The sequence below is a fragment of the Dasypus novemcinctus genome, chromosome 22 (assembly GCF_030445035.2).
Source record: "Dasypus novemcinctus isolate mDasNov1 chromosome 22, mDasNov1.1.hap2, whole genome shotgun sequence".
NCBI lineage: Eukaryota > Metazoa > Chordata > Mammalia > Cingulata > Dasypodidae > Dasypus > Dasypus novemcinctus.
In genome coordinates this window covers 65,743,911-65,759,810 of record NC_080694.1, presented here as the reverse complement: position 1 = coordinate 65,759,810, position 15,900 = coordinate 65,743,911, and the positions used below count along the sequence as shown (strand labels likewise).

At 44.3% G+C, this 15,900-nt stretch overlaps 1 protein-coding gene across 2 annotated transcripts in view; it reads right to left on the bottom strand.

The window, feature by feature from the left end:
• Positions 1 to 15,900, bottom strand: part of LOC101419419 (popy Class I histocompatibility antigen, A-1 alpha chain-like) — a 205,203-nt gene that overhangs the window by 187,547 nt on the left and 1,756 nt on the right. The window contains exons 5-7 of one of the 2 annotated variants that reach the window (XM_058285427.2): positions 15,779 to 15,886; positions 15,160 to 15,207; positions 14,567 to 14,997 (exon numbers count right to left, since the gene is read on the bottom strand). The exons of the other annotated variant lie outside the window; for it this stretch is intronic. Coding sequence (XP_058141410.1) covers positions 14,993 to 14,997; positions 15,160 to 15,207; positions 15,779 to 15,886 — 161 coding nt within the window. The 3' untranslated portion in view covers positions 14,567 to 14,992. Of the gene's footprint in view, positions 1 to 14,566; positions 14,998 to 15,159; positions 15,208 to 15,778; positions 15,887 to 15,900 lie in introns of those variants that run through there. 2 annotated transcript variants of the gene reach the window in all.

Genomic DNA, 15,900 nt, shown 5'->3' with positions numbered 1-15,900 from the left:
CCCATCTTAGAAGGGCCATACAAGCATAATTTCCACTGACTTATGTGATGACTCCCCTCCCCCCCCCCCCCCCTGCAGTACTAAGGAATGAGAATGGGTTAGTCTCCCTAAGCAGTGCCCAGCTGTCATCATCCATGCGGGGAAGTGCAACACCCACACCATCCCCGCCGCTGCTTTTATTGCCATCAGAGAGGGCACCTATACCAGCCCCACAGTTGCCTTTATTGCCATCTGCACCTGAGAGTCCTATGCCATCCCTGCGGCAGCTTTTACCATCTCCACAGCAGTCTTTAGCACCTTCCAAAATGGAAAATGCAGACCAGCTGCTTTTACAGCTGGTTGCCCCTGGCAATGCCTCTGCACTGCCCATCTGTGAGGAAAGAGATGCTGAGAGGTGGCAACTCAAACCATGGGGAAACCTGGGGGCAAAAGGAGCAGAGAGAAAGGTTGCCTTCCACCTACCTTTCCTTGAAGCCCGAACCCCAATTTTCTATGGTGCAGATGGCCAGGTTCAAGCGGGAAACTGGACATTCATCTATCAGCCCTTTACAACAATGGATCTCTTTAACTGGAAAAGCCACACCCCACCATTCTTGGAGACACCTCAGGCCATGACAGACCTTTTCCAGTCCATCATTCAGACCCACAAACCCACTGGGCTGATTGTAAATAACTTATAATGACTTTATTGAACTTTGAAGAGAGAATGTGTGTCACGCAGGGAGCTCTAACCTGGCTAGAGAGCACTCACCTAAGCGAACTTTGGACAGCGAGCAGTATGCCTGATTGCAGTTCTTAGAGGAGGACCCCCTGTGGGATTTGAATAGTGCCACTGGGCTCAACCTACTAGAAATGTTCCACAGGGCCTTAGTTGAAGGATTCAGGGCAGGGAGTCACAAGGCAGTGAATATGGCAAAGACCAGTCAAATTCTACAGGCTCTGGATGAGAGTCCTGCTCAATTCTATGAAAGACTGTGCAAAATGTTTTTTGTATACACGCCCTTTCACCCAGACACTCCTAAGAGCCAAACAATGGTCAATGCAGCATTCATTGTCCAATCACAGACTGACATCTGAAGAAAGCTGCAGAAGTTGGATGGGTTTGCTGGAATGAATATCTCTCAGCTGATGGAATTAGCTACTAAGGTCTATGTCAACCGTGATGTAGAAACAAGAAGGTAAGAAAATCAGAAAATGAGAAAAAAGGCAGATCTTCTGGCAGCAACAATCATGGAAAAATCCATTCCTGTGTCAAGGAGAGTAACCTGGCAAGTCCCAGCCCCAAGGAGAGGGAAAGGTCCACATCTAGGGTGAAATCAGTGTGCATACTGCAAAGAGGATGGGCATTCAAAGTAAGAGTGTCCCAGTTGGCCACTTGACCTGGCCTCTGCAGCCAAAACATTAGCCAGAAAAGCCAGTGGGCATCACAACCCAAATAGGTTCAGGTCCATAAAGGTTCAGGACAAAAACCTGCAGATCAGATCATTGGGCTGGCAGGAATGGAAGGCTCTGATAGAGATTACTAGGACAGACCGGGCTCCTATTCTCTCAGCCCTGCAGAGCCTATGGTCGGAGTCCAAATTGGGGGCAACACCATACATATGATGGTTGACACTGGGGCTCAACATTCTGTAATGACCAAGCCAGTTGGGCCTCTATCAAAAAGACAAGCCACTATCATAGGGACAACTGGCAAAAGTACCCAGCGGCCCTTCCTTCAAGCCAGGACCTGCAACATTGGGGGAAAGGAGGTCACTCATGATTTCCTTTATCTTCCAGAGTGCCCAGTCCCCCTCCAAGGTCAAGACCTGCTGACTAAACTGCAGGCAATCCACACTGACAATGTGGGCAATCCACACTGACAATGGGGCCACAGGACCCTCCAAAAATAGTGCTAACCCTTCCTCTGCAGGAGGAATGGAGAGTGTTTTGCCTCAGTGAGACTGGCCAATCCATGGCCATGTGGCTCCCCTTTGAAAATGTGCCTGAAGTATGGGCAGAGTGTAACCCAATGGGGATGGCACATGACATTCCTCCGATTATTACTGAAATAAAGCCTACAGCCAGTCCAGTAAGCGTACGGCAATATCCAGTTCCATGTGAAGCACAAGAAAAGGTCCAGCTACATATTCAGAGATTACTGAATGAGGGAATATTGAGGCTGTGCCAGTCTCCATGGAACTCCCCACTCTTCCCAGTTAAAAAGGCTGATGGGGATTACTGCCCAGTCCAGGATTTAGGGGCAGTTAATTTGGCAGTAATAACCCTTCATTCTACGATTTCTAATCCTTATAATCTTCTCAACTTAATATCCTCATCGGCAATCTACTTTTCATGCCTAGATCTTAAGGATGTCTTCTTCTGTATTCAGGTAGCACCCCAGAGCCAGCCAATTTTTGTCTTCATGTGGGGAGATCCAAACTAAGGTGAAAAGCAGCAGCTAACTTGGATGCAATTGCCTCAGGGATTTAACAATGCACCCACTATTTTTGGACAAGCCTTGGCCAGTGATTCAAATCCTTTAAAGCAGGAAGCCATAAGTGTTTTCTCCTCCAATATGTAGATGACCTCATTCTCAGAAGTCCAATCTATTAAGACTGTGCTAGCAGAACCCATGCTCTATTAAAGCATCTACTGCAAAAGGGCTATCGGGTGTCTAAGAAAAAAGCCCAAATCTGCCTACCTCAGGTCAAATATCTAGGTTATAAAATAATGCAGGGATGTCATGAATTGGGACTTGAAAGGTAGAAAGCAATCTGTAGTCTTCCTGAGCCCAATACCCATAGGAAGCTGTGAGAGTTCCTCAGGGCAGCTGGATTCTTCTGCAATTGGATCCCCAATTTTGTGGACCTCATGTGCCCTTTATATGAAGCCACAAAGGGGGAAGATTGTGATCCCCTGCTCTGGGAAAGCTCACAGAAAAATGCTTCCACTGCTCTCAAACAAGCTCTAATGAAAGCACCAAGCCTTGGACTTCCAGACCTCAAAAAGCTATTCTACTTCTACGTTCACAACCACCAAAGCATCACAGTAGGACTACTCACTCAATACCTTGGTTCCTGACAAAGACCTGTAGTGTATCTTTCCAAACAACTGGACACTGTAGCCCAGGGATTGTCCTCATGTTTGCAAGCTGTAGCAGCTGCAGCCATGCTTACAGTAGAAGCTAAAACCACACACCACTTACCATCCTCAGAGCTCAGGAAAATTAGAGTGAATGAACCATAAAATAAAGACTTATATTGCCAAGATTTGCCAAGAACCTGGGCTAACATAGGTGCAAGTACTTCCAAGTGCTCTCCTATAAGTTTGAGGCAGCCAAAGCCAAAAACTAAGCCTAGCCCCTTATGAAATCCTCTTTGGGAGGCCCCCACCCTTACTCAGGAATATAGAAGGGGATCTCAGAGAAAGAGGAAACTTATCAATAGCTCAACAGGTGATGAGCTTAGGAGCAACCCTACATAACCTGCATCACTGGGTCCAAGAAAGGGCCCCCATTAGCTTAAGCAGCTCTGTACACCCATACAAGCCAGGAGATGCAGTTTAGGTCAAGGACTAGAAGTCAGCTCCACTAACCCCTCGATGGTGAGGGCCCTATCTTGTCATTTTATCCACCCCCACTGCAGTTAAAGTAGCTGAAATCACCCCATGGATACAACATAGCCGAGCCAAGAGAGCTGCCCCAGAGTCCTGGACCTGTATTCCAGATACCCACAGCTTAACCAAACTCAACTTGTGAAAAAGGGGAACACCAAGCCCTACTCCAGTCACACCCCAGAAGCTGACTGGTCCACACGCGGCTGAAGACTGAGGACAGAACACCAAGCCCTGCTCCAGTCACACCCGGAAGCTGACTGGTCCACGCAGCTGAAGATTTAGGACAGAACACCAAGCCCTGCTCCAGTCACACCCCGGAAGCTGACTGCTTCACACACAGCTGCAGATTGAGGATGGAACACCGAGCTCTGCTCCAATCACACCCTGGAAGCTGATTGGTCTATGCACAGCTGAAGAATAGGAATCTGGCTTAATCCGTTACAATGTTCCTTTGGCTATTTTTCCTACTTCGAGCCCTGACCCTCCCCTGCTCCCAGGTCGACACCACAGAGTGTGAGCCATGTATTCAAAAGGTGCATACAGGGGCCCATGTCAACACCACATTAATATATCATAGTCATTACACCTGCAAGGGCCAGGTACCCACCTGTCAGTTTCAGGGAATCTCCTAGAATGTCTGTAATGCATCTGGCCAAATAACCTGCCATGAACCTAAACCCCCAACAGTCTCCAATAAATGGGAAATAAGAGTGCTTGATCAAAATGGGGAGCTACTTTCCTCCACCCCAGTCACTAGCCAGAACCAATGAGTGTCCCTCCTATTCGATAAATGCAAAGTTATAGACTCTGGGATACCATGGAACACAGATTGTGTAAGGCTCAGCTGGGAGCAGATGTATACTCATAACAATAAGTATATGTGCACTCCAGAAATGGGAAGTGCAGCCCAAGGTGGGGGGGGGCTTTTACATAGGTGCATACTGTTGCCCCTACTGGTCCTGTGTCACCTGGGCCACCTGGAACACAGACACAGCTAAACAAATAACTATCCTCACCAAAGGCATGGCCTCAGTTAACAGTCCCTGTGGTCAATGTAACCTCTTAACTTCACCATCCTTAAACCTGAATCCTGGCAGACGCAGGGAGTCCAAATGGGCCTCCACATTGATGGTAAAGGAACAGACTCAGGAGCCTACATCTGGGTTGGGTATTGGGAATACCCACTCACAAGTAAAGCCCATTCTGTGTTCCATCCTTCTATAAAGAAATGCAAATGCCCTTTTCCATCCCACAAGCAGCAAGAAACCTCTTTATATGCCTGGCTGAAGTGGTAGGGGCAGCCTTAAATTTCTCCTCATGTTAAGTATGTGGAGGTACTAATATGGGAGACCAATGGCCCTGGGAAACCAGGGAATACAATTACAGCCAACCATATAATGCAATTGGCCTCCCAGGTGTCCCCCAAGATTGAATGTGGCCCTTGCATACTTCTGTCATAGGAAAATATTGTGCTTCAAGGGTCTGCCTAAGCTCCTCTGTATCTGTTGGAAACCTAACATGTACAGGGGGAAAATCCCAAAATTATACCACGAATACAACAGAACCTTGGGGAACATGGAATGAATCTGACCTCGTTCTCATAAATGATATTTTCCCCAAATTAATCACAGTGTGGAACTCCACCACAAAGGGCCCCTTTACTGCCCCAAATGTTTTGTACTGGATTTGTGGGAAGGTTGCATTCTGAGAACTTCTGAAAATCTGGTGTGGTACTTGTATGCTAGGTACAATAAAACCCTCCTTCTTCCTCATTCCCTTAACAGAAGGGAAGAGCTAAGCCAGCCAGTATATCAAAACATAAGAGAAAAAAGGGCTGTCATTACCTGGAGAGGTAAAGAATGGCCCCCTGAGCATATAATCCAATACTAGGGGCCAGCAACTTGGGCAGAGAATGGCATGTGGGGTTATCAAACCCCTATCTATATGCTAAACCGAATCACCAGCTTACAAGCTGTGGTAGAGATAATAACTAATGAAACTTCCCATGCACTAAACTTACTAGTAAACTAAAGTAGGAAATGCTATCTATCAAAACCATCTTGCCCTAGACTATCTCTTGGCAGCTGAAGGGGGAGTTTGTGGAAAATTCAATCTATCTAACTGTTGCCTTGAATTAGACAGCACTGGAAAGGTTATTGATTAAATTTCAAGCAAAAATGTAAAAATTGCTCATGTCCCAGTGCAAACCTGGAATGGTTGGAATTTAAATAATCCCTTTGGAAGCTGGCAGTCAATAGTAAACAATTTCAAGCTTCTACTGCGAATAATTGCCTTCCTCATAGGAGCATGCACCATCCTTCCTTGCCTCCTCCCTTTCATCATAAAAAGAATGTGCATCCTAATAAATGGTATAGTAAAAAGGCAGACAGCTGCCCATCTCATGGCTATATATACATACCAATCAGTCCAGAGGCACTCTGACAATAGTGATGCCAAAGCTTAATAACTTAAGCTTGGCCTCAAAGGGGGGAATATAATATAGCTCGTGCTTAAATTCACAATTGTTTCCAAGTGTACCTCGTCTCTAGAAATCCAAATAAGTGATATAAGCCCTACAGACTTTGATTGTTCAGAAAGGATGTAAGACTGAATGTGTATTCAAGGTTGCATCTAGACGGAATGTGGAGGATATGCTAATTCAACCTCACCTGAAATGTGGGGGATACTTTAACTGAAAACCTATCTAGTATGCAAACACTTAACTAACAAGGAACGTAATTTTCTTTCAAAGGGGCACCAGTTAACTCCCAACCCTTACATCATTTCTATATAAAAGGGAACCCAAAATTCTATTTGGTGATCAGTTTTTATTAGGACAGGAGTCTGCTGAGTCCAGCTGGTCAAAATAAATCAACATCCTTCTCTGAGTTCTCATGTCCTGGCCTTCGATACCACGTACACCCGACTTCTCTACAACAATGCCAGTTACCTTACTGCTAGTTTCATGATGGTACTTTGCAGTCTACATTTTCTTCCTTCATACTACATTCTCCTAGTATTTCTTTACCCAATATTGAAGGCTCTTTTTCTTTATGATTAAAAACTGTAATATATGATCACTGTACAAAATTAAAGCAGTATAGAAGGAGATAAGGCAGAAAGTAAAAACTCCCCCTCTGTAAAGGCACTTGTTCACCTCTCAAGGAGGGTCACTGTTAAACCAGACTGTACAGCTTCCCACACATATGCAGGGGATTGTGGAATGAGCAGGTGAGATGGGGGACTCTGTAACTGATGTGGGCTATGGGTGGGAGGCTCTTCATCTCTTTGTGGATAACCTAAGCTGTCTGTGACTTGTGGGTGTGGGACAGTAAGAGGCTGCAGTCCTGCCCTTGGTGGCCATGGCAATGACTCCAGTTCCAGGAAACAGTTCAGCAATGCAAATTCTATAAACTTTAAATATTCAAGGAAAATGCAAACCAAAGGTGCTAAAAATGCTTATCTAGAATGTATAAGGTCCATGCTAAAAGCTTACCTAGGATGTGGACAATATATGCTAATTCAAGCATAGTGAGCACTGAAACAAAGAACAATTTGATCCTTCCTCTCTGTAGAAAAGGAACTCAAAATTCTTGTTCAGGGATCGTGTTTGAAATAGAAAGCCCCGAGTCTAGCCATCTGTCAATAAACCATTTTTCCTTCTCAAAAAAAAAAATTTTTTTTTAATCAAAAAAAAAAAAAAAAAGCCTCTGGAGCACTGAGGGAGGGGATACTGAGGAATGTTTGTGATAAAGGAGGGAGTTTCACGACCATCATCGCAGGGGTGGTGTGCTGCCACTGAAGGAGAATTAGTTCCCAGACCTGGGGGCTCACTTCTGCCCACAGTACAGGGGGGATGTTAGGAAGGTTAGGGGGGATGGGGAGTGGATAAGAGGAGAAGGAAGTTGATTTGAGAGGATGGGAGAGTGAGTGTGGTCGTGGTTAATTATAAAGAGTTTGTAAGAGCCTCTTCCAAACTGAAGCACTTAAATGGCTAGTTCTAAGAAGTCATTATTAAATAGAAACCTAAATTGATATTCATGGCAAAAGTCTTCATAGCAGTGAAACTTTTCTGGAAGTCACCTCACTGTGCATATTCAAAAAGTTACCTTGATTCCCCTGGGAATCTTCAGTTTTCATTAAAAAGAATGGAAAAAGTAGTTCTTCCTCTATTGCTTAAGTAAAATAGCTGCTAATTAATGTCTTCTTGGTAAAAGTGTAAAAGTAAATGCAGAGTACTAAATAGTCTGGTGTTGGGTGGGCTCTCCTGGCCATGGCAGGGTGGAAACTCCTCAGTCTCAATGTGACCCCAGACTCATGTTTTTGGCACCAAATGTTAGAGAAATGGCGCTCATGGGGACGTGGAGCCTGATGATTCCAGGTGGGAAATTTATTGGGAAGCTCTCCCAATGGAGAGGGTCTGAAGAATAGACTTCAGCACACACACACCCTGAAAAGAGACTTCAGCCTGCCCCGGGAGGGTGCTGGGATGACCTATCAATAGGCAGGAAACCAAGTACAGCCTGTGTTTTATGTGAAGCTTCTGGAACAAGCCTTCCTACATTTCTAGAGGTCCCAGAAGGGTTCGTTTTGTCCAAGAAAAGTTTTCTTGTCTTTCAAGCCATGTTCCAGGCAGTGCTCCATTACCAGGAAGAACTGTTGGAGAGGAGTGTGGTCAGATGCAGACCCTCCCCAGGTCCAGGGCTGGGTCAGTCCAGGCTTGCTGCCCAGCTGGGCCCTTTGTTCAGGTGGACACATTCAGCAGCCATCAGGGAGTCAGCATGCTGCTTCCTGCTTTCCTCTATAGCACTTCACAACTCTCCATGTCTGCGTTGGTGTCAGGGGTCTCATCCAAGCTTCCTCTGCATCTGTGACCTGGCCAGGGGTGTCCAGGATGCAGAGGATGTGGGTGCTGCCACCTTCCTCCTGAGCTGTGCATCCCCCAGGCACAACCCCCTTTCTCTCTTCCTCCTCTTCAAAGACCCTCCCACTGCAGCCCCAGCCTGACACTCTGGCCCCTGGGGGCAGCTCATTTTTCTTATTGTTGTTTAGAGTTTCATTTATTCATGATATTAGCCCTATGGCATTTGTGATGTCCAAATATTTCCTTCCATTCTAAAGATTGTCTTTTCATTAATTCTAAACCCATTTGATGGACAAAAGCTTTAAAAGAGTGAGCCAAATACCTGTGCAAGAGCCCACATGGGGAGCCAATGCCCACTCAGTGAACCGAGTGCCTGCACAGCAACGTTGAGTGCCTGTGTGGTGAGCCAGTACCCACACAAGTGAGTCACACAATAAGATGATGATGCAACAAAAGAGAAACTAAGGGAGAGTCAAGGCAAGGAGCAACAGAAACCAGGAACTGATGTGGCACAATTGACAGGGAACCTCTCTCTACATCAGATGTCCCCAGGATTGAATCCCAGTGAATCCTTAAGGAGAAAAATGAGAAGAGAAGACAAAAAGAGAAATAGATACAGAAGATCACAGAGCAAACGGACAGACCGCAAAAACAGGAGGGTGGGGAAAAGAGGGAGGGTGAGGGGAGGGGGAGGGGGAGGAAAAAAAAGGGATGCTGGATTTTTTTCATTTGCCTTTTCTGCATTATTTGTGATGATCATTGTTCTATTAATGTAGCAGAATACTTTCATCAAATGATCCTTATTTTGAACCACCCTTGCATGGCATGTACCATTAGGTGGTAACTCAGAATGCCAGAAAGGACAATTAACAACAGGAATTGTACACAGATAGACAGATATATGTATACACACACAAACATGCTTCCTTCCATCTGAAAGACTTCCTCAAAAATTATTTGTAATTCATTTTTGACAACAATGAATTCTATCAGTTTTGTTTTTTTTTTTAATCTAAAACAGGGGTTCTTAAACATTTTTTCCCCACAGACCCATTTGCCAATCAGGGATAACCACAGACCCCTAACTAAGTTGACACTATCCTGTGTATTATTTAATAAATTTACCACACCTGTACCAACACACTCCCACAAGAATTTTTTCTTTTTAATTCAAACTCATGGACCCCTTATCTTTGAGATCCTTTAGAGTATAATTTTAACAATACTGATTTTCTAATCCATGAGCAGGGTCTTCCCCTCCATATCTTTAGGTCTGCTTTTATTTCCATTTGCAATCTGCTCGAGTTGTCAGGGTAAAGGATTTTCATCCTTTCATTAAATTTATTTCAAAATATTCTGTTCTAATTTTAACTGAAGCTTTTAAAATATTAGAATAATTTTTAATTTACAAAAAAGTTGATGAGATAGTATAGGCAGTTACGATTATCCTTCATCCAGTTTCCCCTGTAGTAGTACTTAAACAAGCATTGCAATTTGTTACAACTAAGAAAGAATGCTTAGTTTATTATAATTGCTGAAGCTATAGGCTTTATTTGGATTGCACCAGTTTTTCCATAAAAGTCCTTTTCTTTTTCTGTTCCAAGATCCAACACAAGAAAACACATGGTGTTAGAAAAGGATTTTACTATATTTGTAACTATTGATAAATATTTATATGTGGAGGATTTTGAAAATGTCATATTCTCATTGTCATCACTAGTATATAGTAATAGAATTAATGTTTTTGTACTAACCTTACATCCTGTGGCCTTGCTAAATCCATTTCTTTATTCTGATAACTTTGTGAAGTTTTTTTATGGCTTATACAATCATGCTGGTTGCAAGCAATGGCAGTTTTACTTCTTTTACTATGTGTAAGTCTTGCATTTCATTTCTTGCCTTCTTGCACTGCTTAGGATGTCCAGGAAAAGGTTAAATAAAAATGGTGTGCGTGGACCTCTTTAACTCCTTGATCTTAGGAAGAAAGCACTTAACATTTCATCATTGACTATGATGTTAGCATAGACTTTCATTGATGCCTGGAAGCACATAGAGGAAACTGCTTTCTATTCCTCATTCACTGAGAGATTTTGTTTTGAAAGGTGTTGCATTTGGCAAGTGCTTTTCTGCATCTGGAATAATGGTGACATGGTGTTTGTGCTTTATTCTTTTTAATTTGGAGAAGAGAGATAAGTTGCAGATATTAAACCACCTTTGTGTTCCCAGCTCATCCAGTTTGGCATGATCTATAATACCATTTATGTACTTTTTTAAAAAATTATTTATTTATTTTTAAATATTACATTAAAAAAATATGAGGTCCCATTTAACCTCACCGCCCCCACCCCCCACTCCCCCCACAGCAACACTTGCTCCTGTTATCGTGACACATCCATTGCACCTGGTAAGAACATCTCTGAGCATCACTGCACCCCATAGTCAATGATCCACATCATAGCCCACACTCTCCCACGTTCCATCCAGTGGGCCCTGGGGGGATCTACAATGTCCCGTAATTGTCCCTGAAACACCACCCAGGACAACTCGACGTCCCGAAACCGGCTCCACATCTCATCTCTTCCTCCCATTCCCCAAACCCAGCAGCCACCATGGCTACCCTTCCCACACCCATTCCACATTTTCTCTGTGGACATTGGATTAGTTGTGTCCATTGCACATCTTTGACAAGTGGGGGCTTAGATTCCATATGGATACTGGATGCACTCCTCCTGCTTTCAGTTGTAAAAACTCTAGGCTCCATGGTGTGGTGGTTGACCTTCTTCAACTCCATGTTAGCTGAGTGGGGTAAGTCCAATAAATCAAATTGTAGGAGCTGAAGTCTGTTGAGGCTCTGGGCCTGGGTGTCATATTATCAGTCCAGAGATTCAAATCCCCTAAATATATCTTAAACCCCAGCACCTATTACAATTCCAATAAAGTAGCATGCAAGTCTTGTGAAAAGAGATCCCCTCTGAGTCCAATTCCATCATGCAGAAACACAGGCTCCAAAGAAGGGCCATCTGCCCTGGCAGTGAACCCCATCTGCCATGACCATAGAACCCGTGGGTCTCTTTATCCCGCAAAAGAACCAATACCTGGGGTTTTATCTACTTTATCTGTCTCTCAGACTCTGCTCAGTTGTGCATAAGGGCATTCCTTCTGACAACATCCAGACTCTTTTTTAGAGACTCATAGCCTTATAATCTCATTTCTCCTTTCCATTTCCCCCTTACATTAGGTCAATCAGCATTTTGAAGTCACGTTATTATATGTAGACAGGGATATTCTGCTGATCCGTATTGAACCTTTAATTCAAGGTCATTTTCTAGTTGTGTCTTCAGCTGGTATGTGGTAGTGGTCCCTCGGTGCCAGGGAGGCTCATCCCCGGGTGTCATGTCCCTCACTGGGGGGAATGCACTGCATCTACATGCTGAATTTGGCTGTGAGAGTGGCCACATTTGAGTAACATGAAGGCTGTCAGGAGGAAACTCCCAGGCACAGTGCTACTCTAGGCCTTGTTCTTATTGCAGGTTGTACTTTTGATTTGGTTTGCTCCCTCACATTTGGTTTGGATTTTTAAGCCCAGGACCTTGTGGCACAGTGTTCTCTACTTCTCTATCCTTGTGATGGCTTTCTCTGGTTTTGAATGAGGGTAATGCTGGATTCATACATGACTTGGAAATTGTTCCTCCTTTAATATGTGACAGGCTTTGGGTAAAAATGATACTATTTCTTCATTATGTGTTTGCTACAATTTAGCAATCAGACCTTCATGGCCTGGAGTTTTCTCTATAGGAAGGTTTTCAATTACTAATTCAATTTCTACAATTGATAAAGGCCTGAACAAAATTTTCTGTTTCTTTTTGGCAATTTGTGATTTTCAAGGAAACTGTTCATCTACATTGAGAAATCTATTGGATGTTCCTTTGTCCTTTTACTTTCTAAGGAGTCTGTATAGATAGCCTTCCTTTCATTCCTGATATTGATAATTTGTGGCTTTTTTTTTTTTTTATCTTGATCAGTCTAGCCACAGGTGTATAAAATGTATTGGTATTTTCCCATCAGACAAGATTTGTTTCATTCTTGTTCTCTATGTTCTCTCTTACTGGTTTTTGGTCTTATCTTTATTATTTCCCTCCTGCTTTTTTCTTTGGACAACTGTAGAAATCACCTCCTTTGTTATCCTCATCTCAGCTACCATAAATCCTCAGCATATCTGTTCTCCAGTGTGTGAAAAAATGTTGTTTCTTATATTTTTTTTTGAATTTCAAGTTGTTTAGGGTAGGTTGCTATTTCTACATCATGATCAAAGCACAATTCCTAACTGAGTTTCTAATTCAATTTGTGATATTTTTAACTTCTGAGAAGTATATTCAGTTTTTCACAAAACAGCTGGGTCATTTTTAGTTTCCCATGTTCTGCAGGAATTTTCAAGCTAAGCAATTTCATTTTTACACAAAATAATTTGGGTTATGTTATACTCTACAACTCATAATCTCAATATTGAAGATCTATGAGGCTCTCTTTATGAACTTTTACTTCTGATTCTTCATGTTGACTTTTTTTCTATTTCATTTATATATTTCTTGCTATGAGCTGCACTTCTTCCTTGTGAAATCATGTAAAATCTTTGATACATAGGTTAAATATGGAATTCTCCAGAGGCTCTTGTATCCTTCCAATTTTCAGATCACCACCAATCCAGGGTATTATACACTAAATCCATGGCTTGAAGCTATTTTGTTCACAGGTGAGAGACATTTGGACAACAAATCACAGGAGGGCTGGCTGGTGGTTACAATTCCTCAGAAACAGTTGCTTTCTCCTTCCCACCACTCAGCCCCTATCCTTGGCTAAAAGGCACGTTTCCTCAGAACTCTCTTCTTGGGGGATGAGGCAGATTTCTTTTGTTCCTCCCTAACTCTGAGGCTATCAGTCTTTGGATTCCTAGATTTTCCAGGGTGGTGGACTGACTCCTATTTCACTTCCCACAAGAACAAGGTTTGCTATCAGCTCCTGTCTACTTCAGCATGTGAGCTAAGAAATTATAGACATGATTTTCAGATCCGACACATGAACACAGGATAAATGCAATTTCTCTTTACCTTACCATATGGATATTTTAGCCGAAATGAGTTTTCTCTTTTTCTTTAATACTTTTTGGATGCTTTTATATTTTACCTATTATTTTTAGTTCCCTTCAGTGGAAGGTAAAGCTTTAAAGGTGCACCTACCATATTACAGAAAGGGGAAATCCCCTTAACTGCCCATTAATTCCTTCCTGGTACTGGACACCAGGGTAGGTGCTGGAACATGGTCCATCTCCACCAAGGCTACTCAGGTTAGTCTGTGGCTATTGCTGATCTGTGGACCGTTTACCAGCCACAGTGAGACCTAGGAGGAAACTGAGACTGAGAGCAACAAGGAAGCCTCTACAGTATCGTGTCTCAGACTGGAGATACTCAAGCAATGGAGGAACATGTATATCATATCCTGTGTCTGCTAAAGTTTGTTGACCAGTTGCTCATGACCAGACTTTGAATAGCACAGTGTCTAAACCAGGGGCTATAATAGACTCTGATGGGGCCACATAAAACCTATAAAGGTTATGGATCCTCTCTACAGAAATGTGTGCATGGACAAGGAAATATAAAAGGCATATGAAATGCCAGTGCACACAGGATCCTCTGAAGTCTTAGAAAGCTGGGTTTTTTAATGCTATCATGAGAAAAGGCTGCTAAGACTGTCCTCAGAGGTGCAGCTCTCCCTCCCTTCCCCTCTACCCTCTGTGACTACAGCACAATTTCAACTCCCTCCAAGACAAGAGCAATCCAGGCTAAGACCCCATTGCCCACCTGTGGATCTACACTAGGGTCTGCTCTATGAATCCAAGGGCATGGACTATAGCCCACATTGGGGTCTGTGGAGCTGGTAAGGGCAGAGAGGAGCACAGGCAGCAGAGAAAGACCAAACCACCAGGAGTTAAATAAAGTTAAACTGTCGATCATTCTCAATGCCATGCCCACGGCGAAAGAGCCCCAACTGGACAGAGGCCTGTCCACCCTCGGCTCCTCACAGCAACATTCAGCACAGCAGACACACTAGTTCTGGAAGGTTCTAAGGGAAATTTATTTCCTCTTCCTTGTTTAAGAATCTTCCTCTCCTTCAATTCATTCCTCAGTCCCACGTAATAGCAAGAATTTGTAAAAGCAAAATCATCCCCGGTTCTCATTTTCAAGGGAAGCAGGAAGGGGCAGCTCAGGGCACCATGAAGTAAGACAGGGCTGTGGAGCTCCACACCCAGCTCTCCTGAGCAGGATGGTTGGTCGGGGCAGAAAACACAGATAAGTGTAGGGGGATGTGGGGGCAGGGGCGAGCTACCCCTCTATCCTCCTGGATGCAATGGGAATGCAGACACACAGATGCCAGCTGAGGAAGGAAAGTCTTCACATCCCAAGGAAAGGGGTCTTAAAGTCACACGAGGGGCATGAACAGTTCTTAAATCTCTCCGTCCCCCACGAGGCAGCTTTGTCACTCTACAGAAGAAAACAATCAAGAGCACATTCAGGTCATCTCTGTAAATACTGACGTCATGACCAGCCCTCCACAGTCCTCATGTCCCTGTCCAAGAAATCCCCAGGACCCAGGCATGTACTCTGGGCTCAACCCCTCACCCCTTTCAGACTACAGGGTCTCACCTCTAGAAGCCTCGAGAGACACATCAGAGTCCTGGGCACTGTCATTGGCTGAAGAGGAACAAACACAGAGTCTGGTCAGAGCCACGGGGAGATGTGAGTCAAGGAGTAATGGGGATGAGCTGCCCCGTGGGCTCCGTCTACACTCCCCAAAGCCTCAGGTCAGCCTTGACCCTCCACACCACCTCCCCCTCTGTCCCCCACGTATAAGCAGCCTAACTGTAGCTCCCTCCTTTCCACCTGAGGAAAAACAACTAGTGAGTCCAGGACATGAAGTCCTGAGAACTAGTTCTGGAAACAGGAAAGTTTACAGAACCTGACTGCAGACCCGGGGCAGGATCAGGAAACACGAGGTGGGGGATGTGTGGGCTGGACCTTCTGCCCTCCTGGTGGTCTGTCCTCAGCAGCTCCTTCCCTCTGACTGCTGGGAACAGGGCCTCCACGTCATCACTGGGGACATTGTCCTACTTCTCTCACAGGTTTATAAAGTGTAGTAACAGGCCCAGACCGGATGGGCACGTGTGTGAGGAGGGGCTTCGGGTACCAGGAAGGGGCAGGGCACACTGCTACCCGGGCTGGAAACCCCCCTGGACAAGAAACCTCAGACTCGCCCTTTCCCTACCTGAGCTCCTCCTCCTCCAGATCAGAACTGCAGTCACCACGGACACTCCAAGGATGACCAGGGGAACCATGATTCCCACGATGAGGATGGTGCGCTGGGAAAGCAGCTCTGAGAAAGGCGAA